Consider the following 15685-nt stretch of genomic DNA (forward strand, 5'->3'; position numbering starts at 1 on the left):
CCACCTTGTCCTCTGCATCACCGATTGACCCCCTCATCATCATCTAGAGCACAGGCCCAGGGGCCCGACCTCCAGGGGGCCCCCATTGATTTTGTTCTGTTTAATTCACCCAGATCGCATAAGAACATGGTATAAGCCATGGCAAAATCTGTAGAATTGCAGGAAATTAGCTTGAAAACAAAAGGTCTCCCTCAGTCCCAAGGCAAAATGAGTACAATTGCTAGAAATTAAATTCTCTCCGCCATCAAGATGGGGGCCTCTAAAATGTTTTTGCCCAGGGCCCCAGGTTTGGTTAGTCCGGCACGGTCATAATCCCCACCACGGTCATAATCCCCACCACCATCAAACTAATAACTCTTATGGGATGACTACTAAATTTGAAGAACCAACCACATCTGATGTGATCTTGCTCGAGCAATTTCAGTCATTCACTCAATGTTTAAACCAAATTGTTGCTTATTTCACATCATTGCCGCCATCTACTGCTCATAACAAAGAACTGTAGCCTACCTACATCACGCAAACCTTTCATATTTGTCAACATTACAGTCCCAGCAGATGGCTTATGACAAAGGCCTTGAGGCCGATATGTAAAGCTTATTAAAGAGCAGTGATACTAACCAGAGCACTATGCGGGTTTCTTCGTTCTCATCTTAATATGTGGCACAAAACAGATGAGCCACACGTTCATTGTGACACAAACATTGACATTACGTTAACGTGGCATTAGGTGGTCATGTTCCCAAAAGTCTGGTACATTCCATACTAGCTCCTACTCAACTGAAAGATCTTGATAGAGTAGGTGTAAGCCAGATGGCACTATAACCTCCGCTATAGCCTACTGAGTGGAGGGTTATGTGGTGCCATCACCATACTGTACTTCTTAAACCAGTCTTCCGGTTAAGGTGCCAGTGAAAAACATTTTGGGGGGGATTTTGGCATATGTAGCCTACTTACGCAATCAATGTTTGCTTGTCTAACCCTCTTAGGCTGCTCTTTTGCAAATAAATTGGGCAAATGCTAATGCAGCCATATTGAAGTTTGGAACATCTGTGTATGGCTTTGCTTTGATACTCTAACTCTGTTTCCCCAGCTCATACACACAAAACTGGATCAATCATGACTCATGAGAGCTTTTTTTAGAGTTTCCTTCATTTTTATTTCAAGTTTGATGAATTAATTGCAGATACCAAGTGTCTTTAGGATGAACTGAGATGATGCTGAAAAGGTTTAGTGCCTCAGAAACTTCAACAATTCAGAAACGCACACCAAGAGCTTAAGTTATGTTCTTTCATAAATTAAAAATGATTTATTTTGTGAAAATGTACAAAACTACAAAGAATTTTCTTCTCAAAACAGATTAGAGTACAAACATTTGCTTTTTAGAGATGCTACACACCATTCTGTATCCTTGAAATAATTAAAAAGTGAATCACTGATTCCCCTGACTTAAACCCCCCCCCCCCGGTTCAAACAGGAATCATATGTTAAGGAGTACATGGTCTTTGAAGATCAAGAGACAATGTACAGAATGTGGATGGCTCCAACAACAAAACACAAGCATTGCACCCTATGCAAGTTAGTTACGGTACATTGAATATTTAGCGATGACTTTGCCACTAGTTTGACGCTGTGTAGGACTGGAGTCGCAGTAGAAGTGATAGAGATTAGTTGTTGAATAGGGTTCATGGACCATCACTCTGCTTTGGTGCGCTTTACTGCCCCAGGGAGTTTATCTTGAAGCCTGAAAAGGAAAAAATAATAATAATACTGTACTAGAACAAGGCTGGCCTTTCACCTTTATATACACTGATACATTAGATGTCATATTGTATCTGGACAAAGACAAATCTTTTTAATGGTCCCACCAAGACAGTTGATCATGAAGGTACTGATGCTGTGTTCCTTCATGCCATGACTCCAAAGGTAAAACGTCCACTTATACTGCCGAAAAACTGAAAAGTGTGTGTTCTGTGATTTCACCTCATCTACACATTGATGATTAGAAAAAGAATGCCCTTACTTTGCAAGTGTGACTTCAACTCTGGTGCGAATCAGTTCAATGTATTTATCGATCTGAGTCTGAAAAAAGAACAATTGTTAACCAACAAGCACACAGGTTGATAACAAACATTAGTAATTGTATGCCAAATAAAAACTGCGTCCATTCACACTCACTTTATTTCTCTCATAAACCAGAGGCGTGCTGAAGAAGATGATATCAGCTGTCAATGAGAGAGTGGACGCCGGTCAACTATGTCGTTTCTAAGGTTTCCAGATACACTACATGGCCAAAAGTATGTGGACACCTGCTCGTCAAACACCTCATTCCAAAATCATGAGCATTAATAGGGAGTTGTTCCCCCTTTGCTGCTATTACAGCCTCCACTCTTCTGGGAACGCTTTCCACTATATATTGGAACATTGCGGCAGGGACTTGCTGCCATTCAGCCACAAGAGCATTAGTGAGGTCGGGAACTGATGTTGGGCGATTAGGCCTGGCTCGCAGTTGGCATTCCAACTCATCCCAAAGGTGTTCGATGGGGTTGAGTTCAGGGCTCTGTACAGGCCAGTCAAGGTCTTCCACACCTATCTCGACAAAGCATTTCTGTATGGGCCTCGCTTTGTGCACGGAGGCATTGTCATACTGAAACAGGAAAGGGTGTTCCCCGAACTATTGCCACAGTTGGAAGCACAGAATCGTCTACAGTTGTGGCCTGTTTTGAGAATGACACAAATATTAATTTCCAAAGTTTGCTGCTTCAGTGTCTTTAGATATTTTTGTCAGATGTTACTATGGAATTTCTGAAGTATAATTACAAGCATTTCATAAGTGTCAAAGGCTTTTAATGACAATTACATGAAGTTGAGGCAAAGAGTCATATTTGCAGTGTTGACCCTTCTTTTTCAAGACCTCTGCAATCCACCCTGGCATGCTGTCAATTAACTTCTGGGCCACATCCTGACTGATGGCAGCCCATTCTTGCATAATCAATGCTTGGAGTTTGTCAGAATTTGTGGGTTTTTGTTTGTCCACCCGCCTCTTGAGGATTGACAAGTTCTCAATGGGATTAAGGTCTGGGGAGTTTCCTGGCCATGGACCCAAAATATCGATGTTTTGTTCCCCGAGCCACTTATACCCTGACTACACCGCTCGCGTCGCACATTTTTTTAAAGGAATCTATGCCCCCACACTGCTCGCAAGCGTATGCGTTGCCAAGAGCTAAAATAAAAACATTTCTGACGCAGATCACGCTGCAAGTCCTGCCTCTCCCATCTCCTCATTGGTTTATAGAAGCAGGTACCCACGTGCCATCTTCTCATTGGTTATACCCACGTGGGTGATTGAAAGACGAACTGTTGCCGGTTGTCGTGGTAATACAATGAAAGTTTAGATGCCAATCACCATATAATTTAAACGATGAAAAAGCCTGGGAGGAGGAGAGAACTAGAAACGATTCGGTTGACCGTTTTTATGTGTGGATTAATTGTCGGAGTAGAGGATCTTGTGCATTTCAGGTAAAATAACAACCTAATGTTTATATCCCAGGACAAATTTGCTTGTAACAGCAAGCTAGCTAAATAGGACAAATTAGCTAGCAAGTGCAAGCTAACTAGCGAAATTGCCATAAATGTGTAATGCTTTTCGACCTGTCCCCAAATTAATGTCATTGGTTCAGAGTTTGTTTTGATATTTTAACCTGCGTGTTGTGAATGCGTTTGGTGTAGGGGGACAAAATATATTTATCACGATGGCGCACGCGAGCAGCCGGTTTGGGTTCCGTGTGAGTTATCACTTTTTCCTTATGGCAAGGTGCTCCATCATGCTGGAAAGGGCATTGTTCGTCACCAAACTGTTCCTGGATGGTTGGGAGAAGTTGCTCTCTGAGGATGTGTTGGTACCATTCTTCAGTCATGGCTGTGTTCTTGTTCTTAGGCAAAATTGTGAGTGAACCCACTCCCTTGGCTGAGTAGCAACCCCACACATGAATGGTTTCAGGATGCTTTACTGTTGGCATGACACAGGACTGATGGTATCGCTCACCTTGTCTTCTCCAGGCATGCTTTTTTGCCCCAAACAATCGGAAAGGGGATTCATGAGAAAATGACTTTACCCCAGTCCTCAGTACCTGTACCTTTTGCAGGCCAGGCCATCCTCCAAAAGTCTTCGCCTCACTGTGCGTGCAGATGCACTCACACCTGCCAGCTGCCATTCCTGAGCAAGCTCTGTACTGGTGGTGCCCCGATCCCGCAGCTGAATCAACTTTAGGAGGCGCTTGCTGGACTTTCTTGGGTGCCCTGAAGCCTTCTTCACAGCAATTTAACCCCTCTCCTTGAAGATCCGATAAATGGTTGATTTAGGTGCAATCTTACTGGCAGCAATATCCTTGCCTGTGAAGCCCTCATTGTGCAAAGCAATGATGACGGCACATCTTTCCTTGCAGGTAACCATGTTTGACAGAGGAAGAACAATGATTCCAAGCACCACCCTCCTTTTGAAGCTTCCAGTCTGTTATTCGAACTCGATCAGCATGACAGAGTGATCTCCAGCCCTGTCCTTGTCAACACTCACACCTGTGTTAACGAGAGAATCACTGACATGTCAGCTGGTCCTTTTGTGGCAGGGCTGAAATGCAGTGGAAATGTTTTTGGGGGGGATTTAGTTCATTTGCATGGCAAAGAGGGACATTGCAATTAATCTGATCACTCTTCATAACAATCTGGAGTATATGCAAATTGCCATCATACAAACTGAGGCAGCAGACTTTGTGAAAATGTATATGTGTCATTCTCAACTTTTGGCCACGACTGTACAGCTTTGTGTGGCCTAACATTTCGCGGCTGAGTCGTTGTTGCTGCTGCTAGACGATTCCATTTCACAACAACAGCACTTACAGTTGACCGGGGCAGCTCTATCAGGGCAGAAATTTGAGGATCTGACTTGCTAGAAAGGTGGCATCCGATGACGGTGCCACATTGAAAGTCACTGAGCTCGTCAAAACAGGCCATTCTACTGCCAATGTTTATTTATGGAGATTGCATGGCTGTATGCTCGATTTTATACACTTGTCAGCAACGGGTGTGGCTGAAATAGCCAAATCCACTCATTTGAAAATGGTATCCACAATTCCACATACTTTTGGCCATGTAGTGTAGCGTTGGACACACCTCTAACATGATAGTTTAACACAACGCTATTCATTGAATACTTTCAAACCGTTTAAAAGAGCAATTTATTACAGCAGTACTGCACAGGATCTCACGAGGCAACTTAAACCATGTCTACTATACACCATTCAGACCCCCCCCCCCCACCACTCTTTAGTGTAAACACAGGTCTGATTGTTTCAATTCGAAATACTTTATTTATCCCATAAAGGGACAACATTTTAAGCAGGACTGCAGATACGTAAAAACAACGCAACACCAATAGTTGAATGAAACACCATGATAAGTCTAGGTTCCTAGAGAGTACTAAAAACAGACTATCATGAACATAAAGTGACTGGGTGCACCACACTGTTTTGTGACAGACATAAAGCAAAGACGGGAGTGTCTTACTCAGTATCAGGATAGTGATGCCATTGAAGACGGCGCCCACGTAAGTCATCAGCCACATGAAACCGGCCAGCTGCAACAGAGAGGGACCAGGACATTTCAGACCACCACCACACTATATCGCTAAATACCATGACAAGCATAAGGCCTGCATTTTCCTTGGCCTCTCTATAGATCAATGTAATTATCGTCGAAATTCTAACATTGTGTGTTTGAAAAAAAGGTTCAACTATCAAAATAAAGAAAGTCGCACACTCCACGTATAAACACAGTCATGCCGAAACGTTGGTAAATACCCATTAAATTGCTGGGAGTTTATACATGGAGTGTGCGACTTAGTTTATTCGCCGTTAGCCAGCACCTCCACACAAACTATTATTCTGGGTGTGCGCCAGCTCATGTTTTTTATCTATTTGAAAAAAAGGAAAATATAATGAGCATCCCATAATATGTAGCCTTTATAAAAACTTGTTAGGATACCACACACTGGCTGCCTTCAGCTGTGTAATCCACTCCTTTCTTCATCTGATAAACTCTTAATCCCTAATTTGAGCATCAGCCAGGTATTCCTCTCTCTGCCAGTCCTCATCACATGCCGGCTTTTCAGGCTTTCTTAGCCAGCCGTTTCAATGCACAATAGGGTGGACTTCAGTGTTGTGAAAACATATCGCCAACAGCACAGAAGTTGACCACTGTATATATGGACCAAGACTCTTAACTTCTTATGGCTGGGGGGCAGTATTGAGTAGCTTGGATGAATAAGGTGCCCAGAGTAAACTGCCTGCTACTCAGGCCCAGAAGCTAAAATATGCATAATATTAGTAGATTTGGATAGAAAACACTGAAGTTTCTAAAACTGTTTGAATGATGTCTGTGAGTATAACAGAACTCATATGGTAGGCAAAAACCTGAGAAAAAATCCAACCCAGAAGTGGGAAATCTGAGGTTTGTAGTTTTTCAAGTGATTGCCTATCCAATATACAGTGTAAAATTCCGATTGCACTTCCTACGGCTTCCACTAGATGTCAACAGTCTTTAGAACTTTGTTTCAGGCTTCTACTGTGAAGGGGGAGCGAATAAGAGCTGTTTGAACCAGGGGTCTGGAAGAATGCCATTAGTTTAGTCACGGGCGCGGCCGTGCACACGAGCTCTGTTCCTTTTCATTTCAAAAGACAAAGGAATTGTCCGGTTGAAACATTATTGAAGATTTATGATAAAAACATCCTAAAAATTGATTCTATACATCGTTTGACATGTTTCTACGAACTGTAATATAACTGACTTTGTCTGGACCTAGTGCCTATGCATTTGGATTATCATTTGGACATAAATTATGGACTTTATCGAACAAAATGAACATTTATTGTGGAACTGGGATTCCTGGGAGTGCATTCCGATGAAGATCAAAGGTAAGTGAATATCTATAATATCTATTTCTGACTTTTTTTGACTCCACAACATGGCGAGTATCTGTTTGGTGGCTGAGCGCTGTACTCAGATTATCGCATGGTGTGCTTTTGCCGTAAAGCTTTTTTGAAATCTGACAGTGGTTGCATTAAGGAGAAGTATATCTTTAATTCTATGCATAACACTTGTATCTTTCATCAACATTTATGATGAGTATTCCTGTAAATTGATGTGGCTCTCTGCAAAATCACCGGATGTTTTGGAGGCAAAACATTACTGAACATAATGCGCCAATGTAAACTGAGAAATTTGGATATAAATATGAACTTTGTCGAACAAAACATACATGTATTGTGTAACATGAAGTCCTATGAGTGCCATCTGATGAAGATCAAAGGTTAGTGATTCATTTTATCTCTATTTCTGCTTTTTGTGACTCCTCTCTTTGGCTGGAAAATGGCTGTGTTTTTCTGTGACTAGGCGCTGACCTAACATAATCGCATGGTATGCTTTCATCGTAAAGCCTTTTTGAAATCGGACACTGTGGTGGGATTAACAAGTTTATCTTTAAAATGGTGTGTAATACTTGTATGTTTGAGGAATTTTAATTATGATATTTCTGTTGTTTGAATTTGGCGCCCTGCACTTTCACTGGCTGTTGTCAAATCGATCCCGTTAACGGGATTTCAGCCGTAAGGTGTTAAGGACAGATCGTTTTTCAAGAGTGAGTTCTTAAGTGAGTACCTTAAGTGAATCCACCAGGTCCTCCACCAGCAGCAGGTGCCTGGCCTGTTTGATGGCACGATTCACATAGGTCAGACACACATCCACATATTTACGGAAAATCTCAGGCTGAACGGTCAGGTCCTTCTCCATCAGAGCCCTGAGGGAGACAAAGATTTACCATCATCACCAAACAAACTAAATGAAGCTTAAACTACAACGACTCAAATCAGACAATGACTCCAAGGGGTAAAGTTCAATGTGCCTTGTGTATTACTAAGAATATATCCTTGTTCTCCCATCATATCCCAAACTGAGCTGTCGTACTTGAAGGGGTGGCCCTCTTCAGACTTCTGCACTGCCTGAATGACAGACTTGTAGACGCGGAAGGTGATTGTGACACAGAGCAGTGCCAGCAGCAGGTAGGAGACCACACTGATGACGCTGAAGGTAGCCAGGGACAGAAGGACCAGCAGGGACATGCCAAAGGCCACCGCAGACTTCTTTGGGTCCCGCCAGTACACCAGCTCCAACACTTGAGGAAGGACGAGGGACAAACAGGAGGGAGCAGGATTATTTATCAAGCAAAACCTAACGTTTGGACGATCACAGATCTCATTTATAAAATGGGCATTTCCATTAAAAAGGACCCCGAGCACCAACATGTGAAGTTCATAGGAGCATGTCAAATTAAAAGAAAAGAGTTATATATATAAAAACTCAGCAAAAAAGAAATGTCCTCTCACTGTCAACTGTGTTTATTTTCAGCAAACTTTACATGTGTAAATATTTGTATGAACATAAGATTCAACAACTGAGACAAACTGAACAAGTTCCACAGACATGTGACTAACAGAAATGGAATACTGTGCCCCTGAACAAAAGAGGGGTCAAAATCAAAAGTAACAGTCAGTATCTGGTGTGGCCACCAGCTGCATTAAGTACTGCAGTGCATCTTCTCCTCCTACTCTAGTTCCACCTCCCAAACATGCAGTGACCTCACCTGGTTTAAATGATGTTTCTAGAGACAATATCTCTCTCATTGTCACTCAATGCATAGGTTTACCTACACTGTATTCACATCCTACCATATCTTTGTCTGTACATTATGGTTTGAATCTATTCTACCGTGCCCAGAAACCTGCTGCTTTTACTCTGTTCCGAACGTACTAGACGAGTACGTTCTTATAGCCTTTAGCCATACCCTTATCCCACTCCTCTGTTCCTCTGGTGATGTAGAGGTTAATCCAGGCCCTGCAGTGCCTAGCTCCACTCCCATTCCCCAGGCGCTCTCATTTGTCGACTTCTGTAACCGTAAAAACCTTGGGTTCATGCATGTTAACAATAGAAGCCTCCTCCCTAAGTTTGTTTTATTCAATGCTTTAGCGCACATTGCCAACCCGGATGTCCTAGCCGTGTCTGAATCCTGGCTTCCATCAAAAATCCTGAAATTTCCAACCCTAACTACAACATTTTCCGACAAGACAAAACTGGCAAAGGGGGCGGAGTTGCAATCTACTACAGAGAGCCTGCAGAGTTCTGTCATACTATCCAGGTCTGCGCCCAAACAATTTGAGCTTCTACTTCTAAATCCACCTTTCCAGAAACAAGTCTAACCATTGCCGCTTGCTATAGACCACCTTCTGCCCCCAGCTGTGCCCTGGACACCATATGTGAATGGATGGCCCCCTATCTATCTTCAGAGCTCGTGCTGTTAGGTGACCTAAACTGGGACATGCTTAACACCCCGGCCATCCTACAATCTAAGCTTGATGCCATCAATCTCACACAAATGATCAATGAACCTACCAGGTACAACACCAAATCCATAAACACGGGCACCCTCATAGATATCATCCGAACCAACCTGCCCTCTAAATACACCTCTGCTGTTTTCAATCAGGATCTCAGCGATCACTGCCTCATTGCCTGCGTCCGGAATGGGTCTGCGGTCAAACGACCACCACTCATCACTGTCAAACGCTCCCTAAAACACTTCAGCGAGCAGGCCTTTCTGAATCGACCTGGCCCGGGTATCCTGACCTCACTCCGTCAGTAGAGGATGCCTGGATATTCTTTAAAAGTGCTTTCCTCACCATCTTAAATAAGCATGCCCCATTCCAAAAAATGTAGAACCAGGAACAGATATAGCCCTTGGTTCACCTCAGACCCGACTGCCCTTGACCAGCACAAAAACATCCTGTGGCGTACTGCATTAGCATCGAATAGCCCCCGCGATATGCAACTTTTCAGGGAAGTTAGGAACCAATATACACAGGCAGTTAGGAAAGCAAAGGCTAGCTTTTTCAAACAGAAATGTGCATCCTGTGGCACAAACTCCAAAAAGTTATTGGACACTGTAAAGCCCATGGAGAATAAGAGCACCTCCTCCCAGCTGCCCACTGCACTGAGGCTAGGAAACACTGTCACCAGTGATAAATCCACGATAATTGATCATTTCAATAAGCATTTTTCTGGCCATAAGCTGGCCATGCTTTCCACCTGGCTACCCCTACCCCGGTCAACAGCCCTGCACCCCCCACAGCAACTTGCCCAAGCCTCCCCCATTTCTCCTTCACCCAAATCCAGATAGCTGATGTTCTGAAAGAGCTGCAAAATCTGGACCCCTACAAATCAGCTGGGATAGACAATCTGGACCCTCTCTAAAATTATCCGCCGAAATTGTTGCAACCCCTATTACTAGCCTGTTCAACCTCTTTCGTATGGTCTGAGATCCCCAAAGATTGGAAAGCTGCTGCGGTCATCCCCCCTTAAAAAGGGGGAGACACTAGACCTAAACTGTTACAGACCTATATCTATCCTACCCTGCCTTTCTAAAATCTTCAAACGCCAAGTTAACAAACAGATCACCGACCATTTCGAAACCCACCGTACCTTCTCTGCTATGCAATCTGGTTTCAGAGCTGGTCATGGGTGCATCTCAGCCACGCTCAAGGTCCTAAACGATATCATAACTGCCATCGATAAGAGACAATACTGTGCAGCTGTATTCAACGACCTGGCCAAGGCTTTCGACTCTGTCAATCACCAAATTCTCACCGGCAGACTCAACAGCCTTGGTTTCTCAAATGACTGCCTCGCATGGTTCACCAACTACTTATCAGACAGAGTTCAGTGTGTCAAATCGGAGGGCCTGTTGTTCGGACTTCTGGCAGTCTCTATGGGGGTGCCACAGGGTTCAATTCTCGGGCCGACTCTTCTCTGTATACATCAATGATGTCGCTCTTGCTGCTGGTGATTCTTTGATCCACCTCTACACAGACGACACCATTCTGTATATTTCTGGCCCTTCTTTGGACACTGTGTTAACTAACCTCCAGATGAGCTTCAATTCCATACAACTCTCCTTCCGTGGCCTTCAACTGCTCTTAAATGCAAGTAAAACTAAATGCATGCTCTTCATCCGATCGCTGCCCACACCTGCCCGCCTATCCAGCATCACTACTCTGGATGGTTCTGACTTAGAATATGCGGACAACTACAAATACCTAGGTGTCTGGTTAGACTAAAATCTCCTTCCAGACTCACATTAAGCATGTCCAATCCAAAATTAAATCTAGAATCGGCTTCCTATTTCGCAACAAAGCATCCTTCACTCATGCTGCCAAACATACCCTCGTAAAACTGACTATCCTACCAATCTTTGACTTTGGCCCTGCCTTATCTCAGCTCACTGGTCACCATAGCAGCACCCACCCGTAGCACACGCTCCAGCAGATATATTTCACTGGTCATCCCCAAAGCCAACTCCCCCTTTGACCGCCTTTCTTTCCAGTTCTCTGCTGCCAATAACTGGAACGAATTGCATTTTTTTAAAATTAAAAATTAAAATCACTGAAGCTGGAGACATATCTCCCTCACTAACTTTAAGCATCAGCTGTCAGAGCAGCTTACCGATCACTGCACCTGTACACAGCCCATCTGTTAATAGCCCACAAACTACCGCATCCCCATATTGTTATTTATTTTGCTCTCTTGCACCCCAGTATCTCTACTTGCACATCTAACACTCCAGTGTTAATGCTAAATTGTAATTATTCCACCACTATGGCCTATTTATTGCCTTACTACATTTGCACACACTGTACATATATTTTTCTATTGTGTTATTGACTGTACGCTTGTTTATCCCATGTAACTCTGTGTTGTTGTTTTTGTCGCACTGCTTTGCTTTATCTTGGCCAGGTCGCAGTTCTAAATGAGAACTTGTTCAACTGGCCTACCTGGTTAAATAAAGGTAAAATAATTAAAAAGGCCCCTCACCTGTGAATATGATGCCAGTTCAGAAAGGACTAGGCTACATCAATTACATATTTCACCTACACTAATAAGTGATGATCTTGTACACAACTAAAGGTGAATGGTATAACAAAAGGTGGCCTAAAAACCAGAACAGGGAATGCATCCTTATTTCCCCACAGGAAATCACTGACCTGACAAGGTTGGTTTTGATTATTGAAAGCAAAAGGCTGGTAACCATGCTTTTGCTCAACCAATTTTAGGCAGGGTGATTATTAGAAACATTCGAATAGGGGCGTGTGCTCTTCCCAATCTAGTTAGGCATCTCACACGTATCCATAGGTGTCTGACTTATGAATGTGGCAGTATAACGTTACAGTCAGTAAGTAGTCTTACAGCTAATGTTAGTAATATTTTATTTGAATAAGCTTGCAGCTTTAGCCTCAGTAAGTAGGTAGTGTATTAGTTAGCTTGCAACACATTGGAAATACAATAGTTACCTTACATTGCTAATAACACTGGTCAGAGATCAGCTGAGTGAACAAACGACCTATTGTGAGTTAACATCAGCTACTCGAATATACAAAGGCTTCCTTCCTTTGGTCTTAAACGGTCCAATTATTTATGGTATGGGCATTTCGCAACACTGCTAAAATCTAGAGGGCGTTATCTATAGCTAGCTAGTTATTGGTGTCTTTTATTCTACTTAGCTAGCCAACATGTGTGTCCTGTTGTGAAATTGCTAACGTTAGTTAGCTGCTAGGTCAGCCAGCTTGCTGTCAGACGCACTGTTGCTCAAACGAGTAAATCTTCCCTCACGTCAATTGTTCGAACTTGCATCGATGTATACAAGGGTGGTTGAACTGAGCTCGAACTAAGTCAAAATGTTTGCATTCAACACAAAAACGCTTTAAAAAATAATGTCATACCGTAATATGTGGATTCTTTGGTCGATGAAGCGTTCATAGCTGACGAAATCTGGGCAGACTGTGTCGTCGGATCTGCCATTTTTGTGATGCTTTCTAACGAAACAACCAAAATAAACGTAATAAATTCGATTTGCGTAGCTACGTATGTTCTGGTCAAAGTCCTCCAAATTCTCTCTCTTTTTTTTATGGATGACAGATGGATGCTCAGTTGACTCTTCGCGCCCGTTGGTCGTTTTGGAAATGTTTTTTTCTGTCTAGTATTTTGGCACAAGCACAAATGATGACGTCACGTGCATATGGTAATGACAAAATTTTCAAAATAAAATCCCGAAATTTCAAAACTGCAATGTGGATTGAAAAATGTAATTTAAGCAATGGCCAATTTTATTGTGACAAAAAGAAAAAGCCATAAGTACTTTTTGAAAACAAATGTAAAAATATGGTTTTAAAATTATTATTATTTTTACCAATAATGGAAAAATACAATTTTGACACTAGTATGTTGAGAACATTGGGCTGTAAAGAGAACACCTTTCTACAGGGGTGCAACTTTGGTTTTAGAAGTGAGGGGGACATAGCTTTGCGGGGAGTCTGAGGGTCCTCCCATTTTAGGGGCATCTAAAGCTAATTTCCTGAATGTCTACACAATCTAATATGACCCATGGCCCTTCTAGCCATTTCTATTTAGAACAACAAAAAGTCACCAAAATGCCCACTGTCATCAAGCTAGGTAAGAGACCATTATTAAATATCTTTAAGTGATTGATAAGACTGAACTACATCCATGATAATTAAGTAATCAATATTGTGCTGCACATTTAACCAATAACCTAACAAATTAACAACTCTTACAAATAAAGTAAAAATACTTAACTTTTGATTGTCTTTATTAAGACATTCTCTATATCAAATTTCATCCAGACCACCCAGCCAGCCAGAGCCACTTGCACGCCCGACCCCCACCAGTCTAGTCAATGACTCAACTCTCACTCCAACACAACTTCCTTCTCATCTATTTTTTTTTATGTTTCAAGGGAAAGGTTTGGAAATCAAAGTTGAGTAAAAACACACATACACCTCCTACACATTAACACACAGAAACAGTATATCCTCCATATAATTCATATCATAAGCCAAATAGTACTGTAGAGCTCTTCTTACTTGCACACAACATAGATGGGTCACCCCGTCCTGTCCCTAGCGGTCCATGGCCGTGCAGCTCCCCTACCCAACACACCCCACTCAGCTTTAGAATCTTAGTGAAACCCTCATTATTGGTTTCAGGTGTGTTACGCCAAGGCCAGAATGACAACCCACAGTACGTCAGACCCCCGGGGCCAGGACTGAGCAATCCAGCAGCTAGGGATTGCCTAAATAGGTATCTCCCCTGATGTGGACATGTTTTCAATACAGACTCCTTTTGTCATACAGTATTCCATATAAGGAATCCAGACCTTATGAAAGTTGCACAGTATACCCTTAGTCTGGTAATAAATCAAATCTAGTGATACATAACTTGACATTTCTGCCATCCATTGTGGCATTGTGGGAGGATAACCAACCTTCCAATTAATGGCAATGCATTTCTTAGCCATTATAAATGCTAGATTACACAGTTTCTTCTGTCTCCAATATCAACATTTCCAAGCAAACAAAAACAGGGAGAATCTGTAGACATGCTGAGATAAAAGGACATACTCTATGCCAGAATTCAGCCAGCGTTCACAAGACCATAACATTTGTGTTTTACATCTTCAGCAGAGGAATTACAATTGTATGAGTGCATGAATATTCAGTTTAACTGGTATATAGTATGTTCCAGTGATGGTCTTAAACTGCAGTAATTTACGTCTGAGATTATATGAACATGACTAGGCATTCTAACATACACTACTTGACCAAAGGTATGTGGACACCTGCTTATCGAGCATCTCATTCCAAAATCTGGGGCATAATATGGGGTTGGTCCCCTTTGCCGCTATAACCGTCTCCACTCTTCTGGGAAGGCTTTCCACTAGATGTTGGAACATTGCTGCAGGGACTTCCATTCAGCCACAAAATCATTAGTGAGGTCGGGTACAGATGTTGGGCGATTAGGCCTGGCTTGCAGTGGGCGTTCCAATTCATCCCAAAGGTGTTCGATGTAGTTGAGGTCAGGGCTCTGTACAGGCCAGTCAAGTTCTTTCACACCGATCTCGACAAACCATTTCTGTATCAACCTCGCTTTGTGCACGGGGGCATTGTCATGCTGAAACAGGAAAGGGTCTTCCCAAAACTTTAGCCACAAAGTTGGAAGCACAGAATCGTCTAGAATGTATGCTGTAGCGTTAAGATTTCCCTTCACTGGAACTAACAATGAAAAACAGCCCCAGATCATTATTCCTCCTCCACCAAACTTTACAGTTGGCACTATGCATTCGGGCAGGTAGCGTTCTTCTAGCATCCGCCACACCCAGATTCGTCCGTCGAACTGCCAGATGGTGAAGCGTGATTCATCACTCCAGAGAACACGTTTCCACTGCTCCAGAGTCCAATGGCAGAAAGTTTTACACCACTCCAGCCGACGCATTGCGCATGGTGATCTTAGCCTTGTGTACAGCTGCTCGGCCATGGAAACCCATTTCATGAGGCTCCCGACGAATAGCTCTTGTGTTGACGTTGCTTCCAGAGGCAGTTTGGAACTCGGTAGTGAGTGTTGCAACCCGAGGACAGACGTTGTGTATCACAGTGCAATTATAAAACTGGTGGGGGACAAAAATGCAATTTCAGAATGTGTGGCGGGGGGTCATGTCACCAATGAAAATTGC

The 15685-nt window shown here is 42.8% G+C and overlaps 1 protein-coding gene across 1 annotated transcript; it reads right to left on the reverse strand.

The window, feature by feature from the left end:
• Positions 1-1281: 1281 nt before the first annotated feature.
• On the reverse strand, positions 1282-13187 carry LOC139536896 (reticulon-3-like). The gene is made up of 7 exons (XM_071337598.1): positions 12879-13187; positions 8017-8224; positions 7711-7849; positions 5563-5632; positions 2179-2225; positions 2024-2082; positions 1282-1744 (listed from the first exon to the last, which is right to left on the reverse strand). The coding sequence occupies exons 1-7, from the start codon at positions 12955-12957 to the stop codon at positions 1696-1698; spliced, it is 651 nt and encodes a 216-aa protein (XP_071193699.1). The 5' UTR covers positions 12958-13187; the 3' UTR covers positions 1282-1695.
• Positions 13188-15685: the final 2498 nt, after the last annotated feature.

This window comes from Salvelinus alpinus, chromosome 13 (assembly GCF_045679555.1).
Source record: "Salvelinus alpinus chromosome 13, SLU_Salpinus.1, whole genome shotgun sequence".
Lineage (NCBI taxonomy): Eukaryota > Metazoa > Chordata > Actinopteri > Salmoniformes > Salmonidae > Salvelinus > Salvelinus alpinus.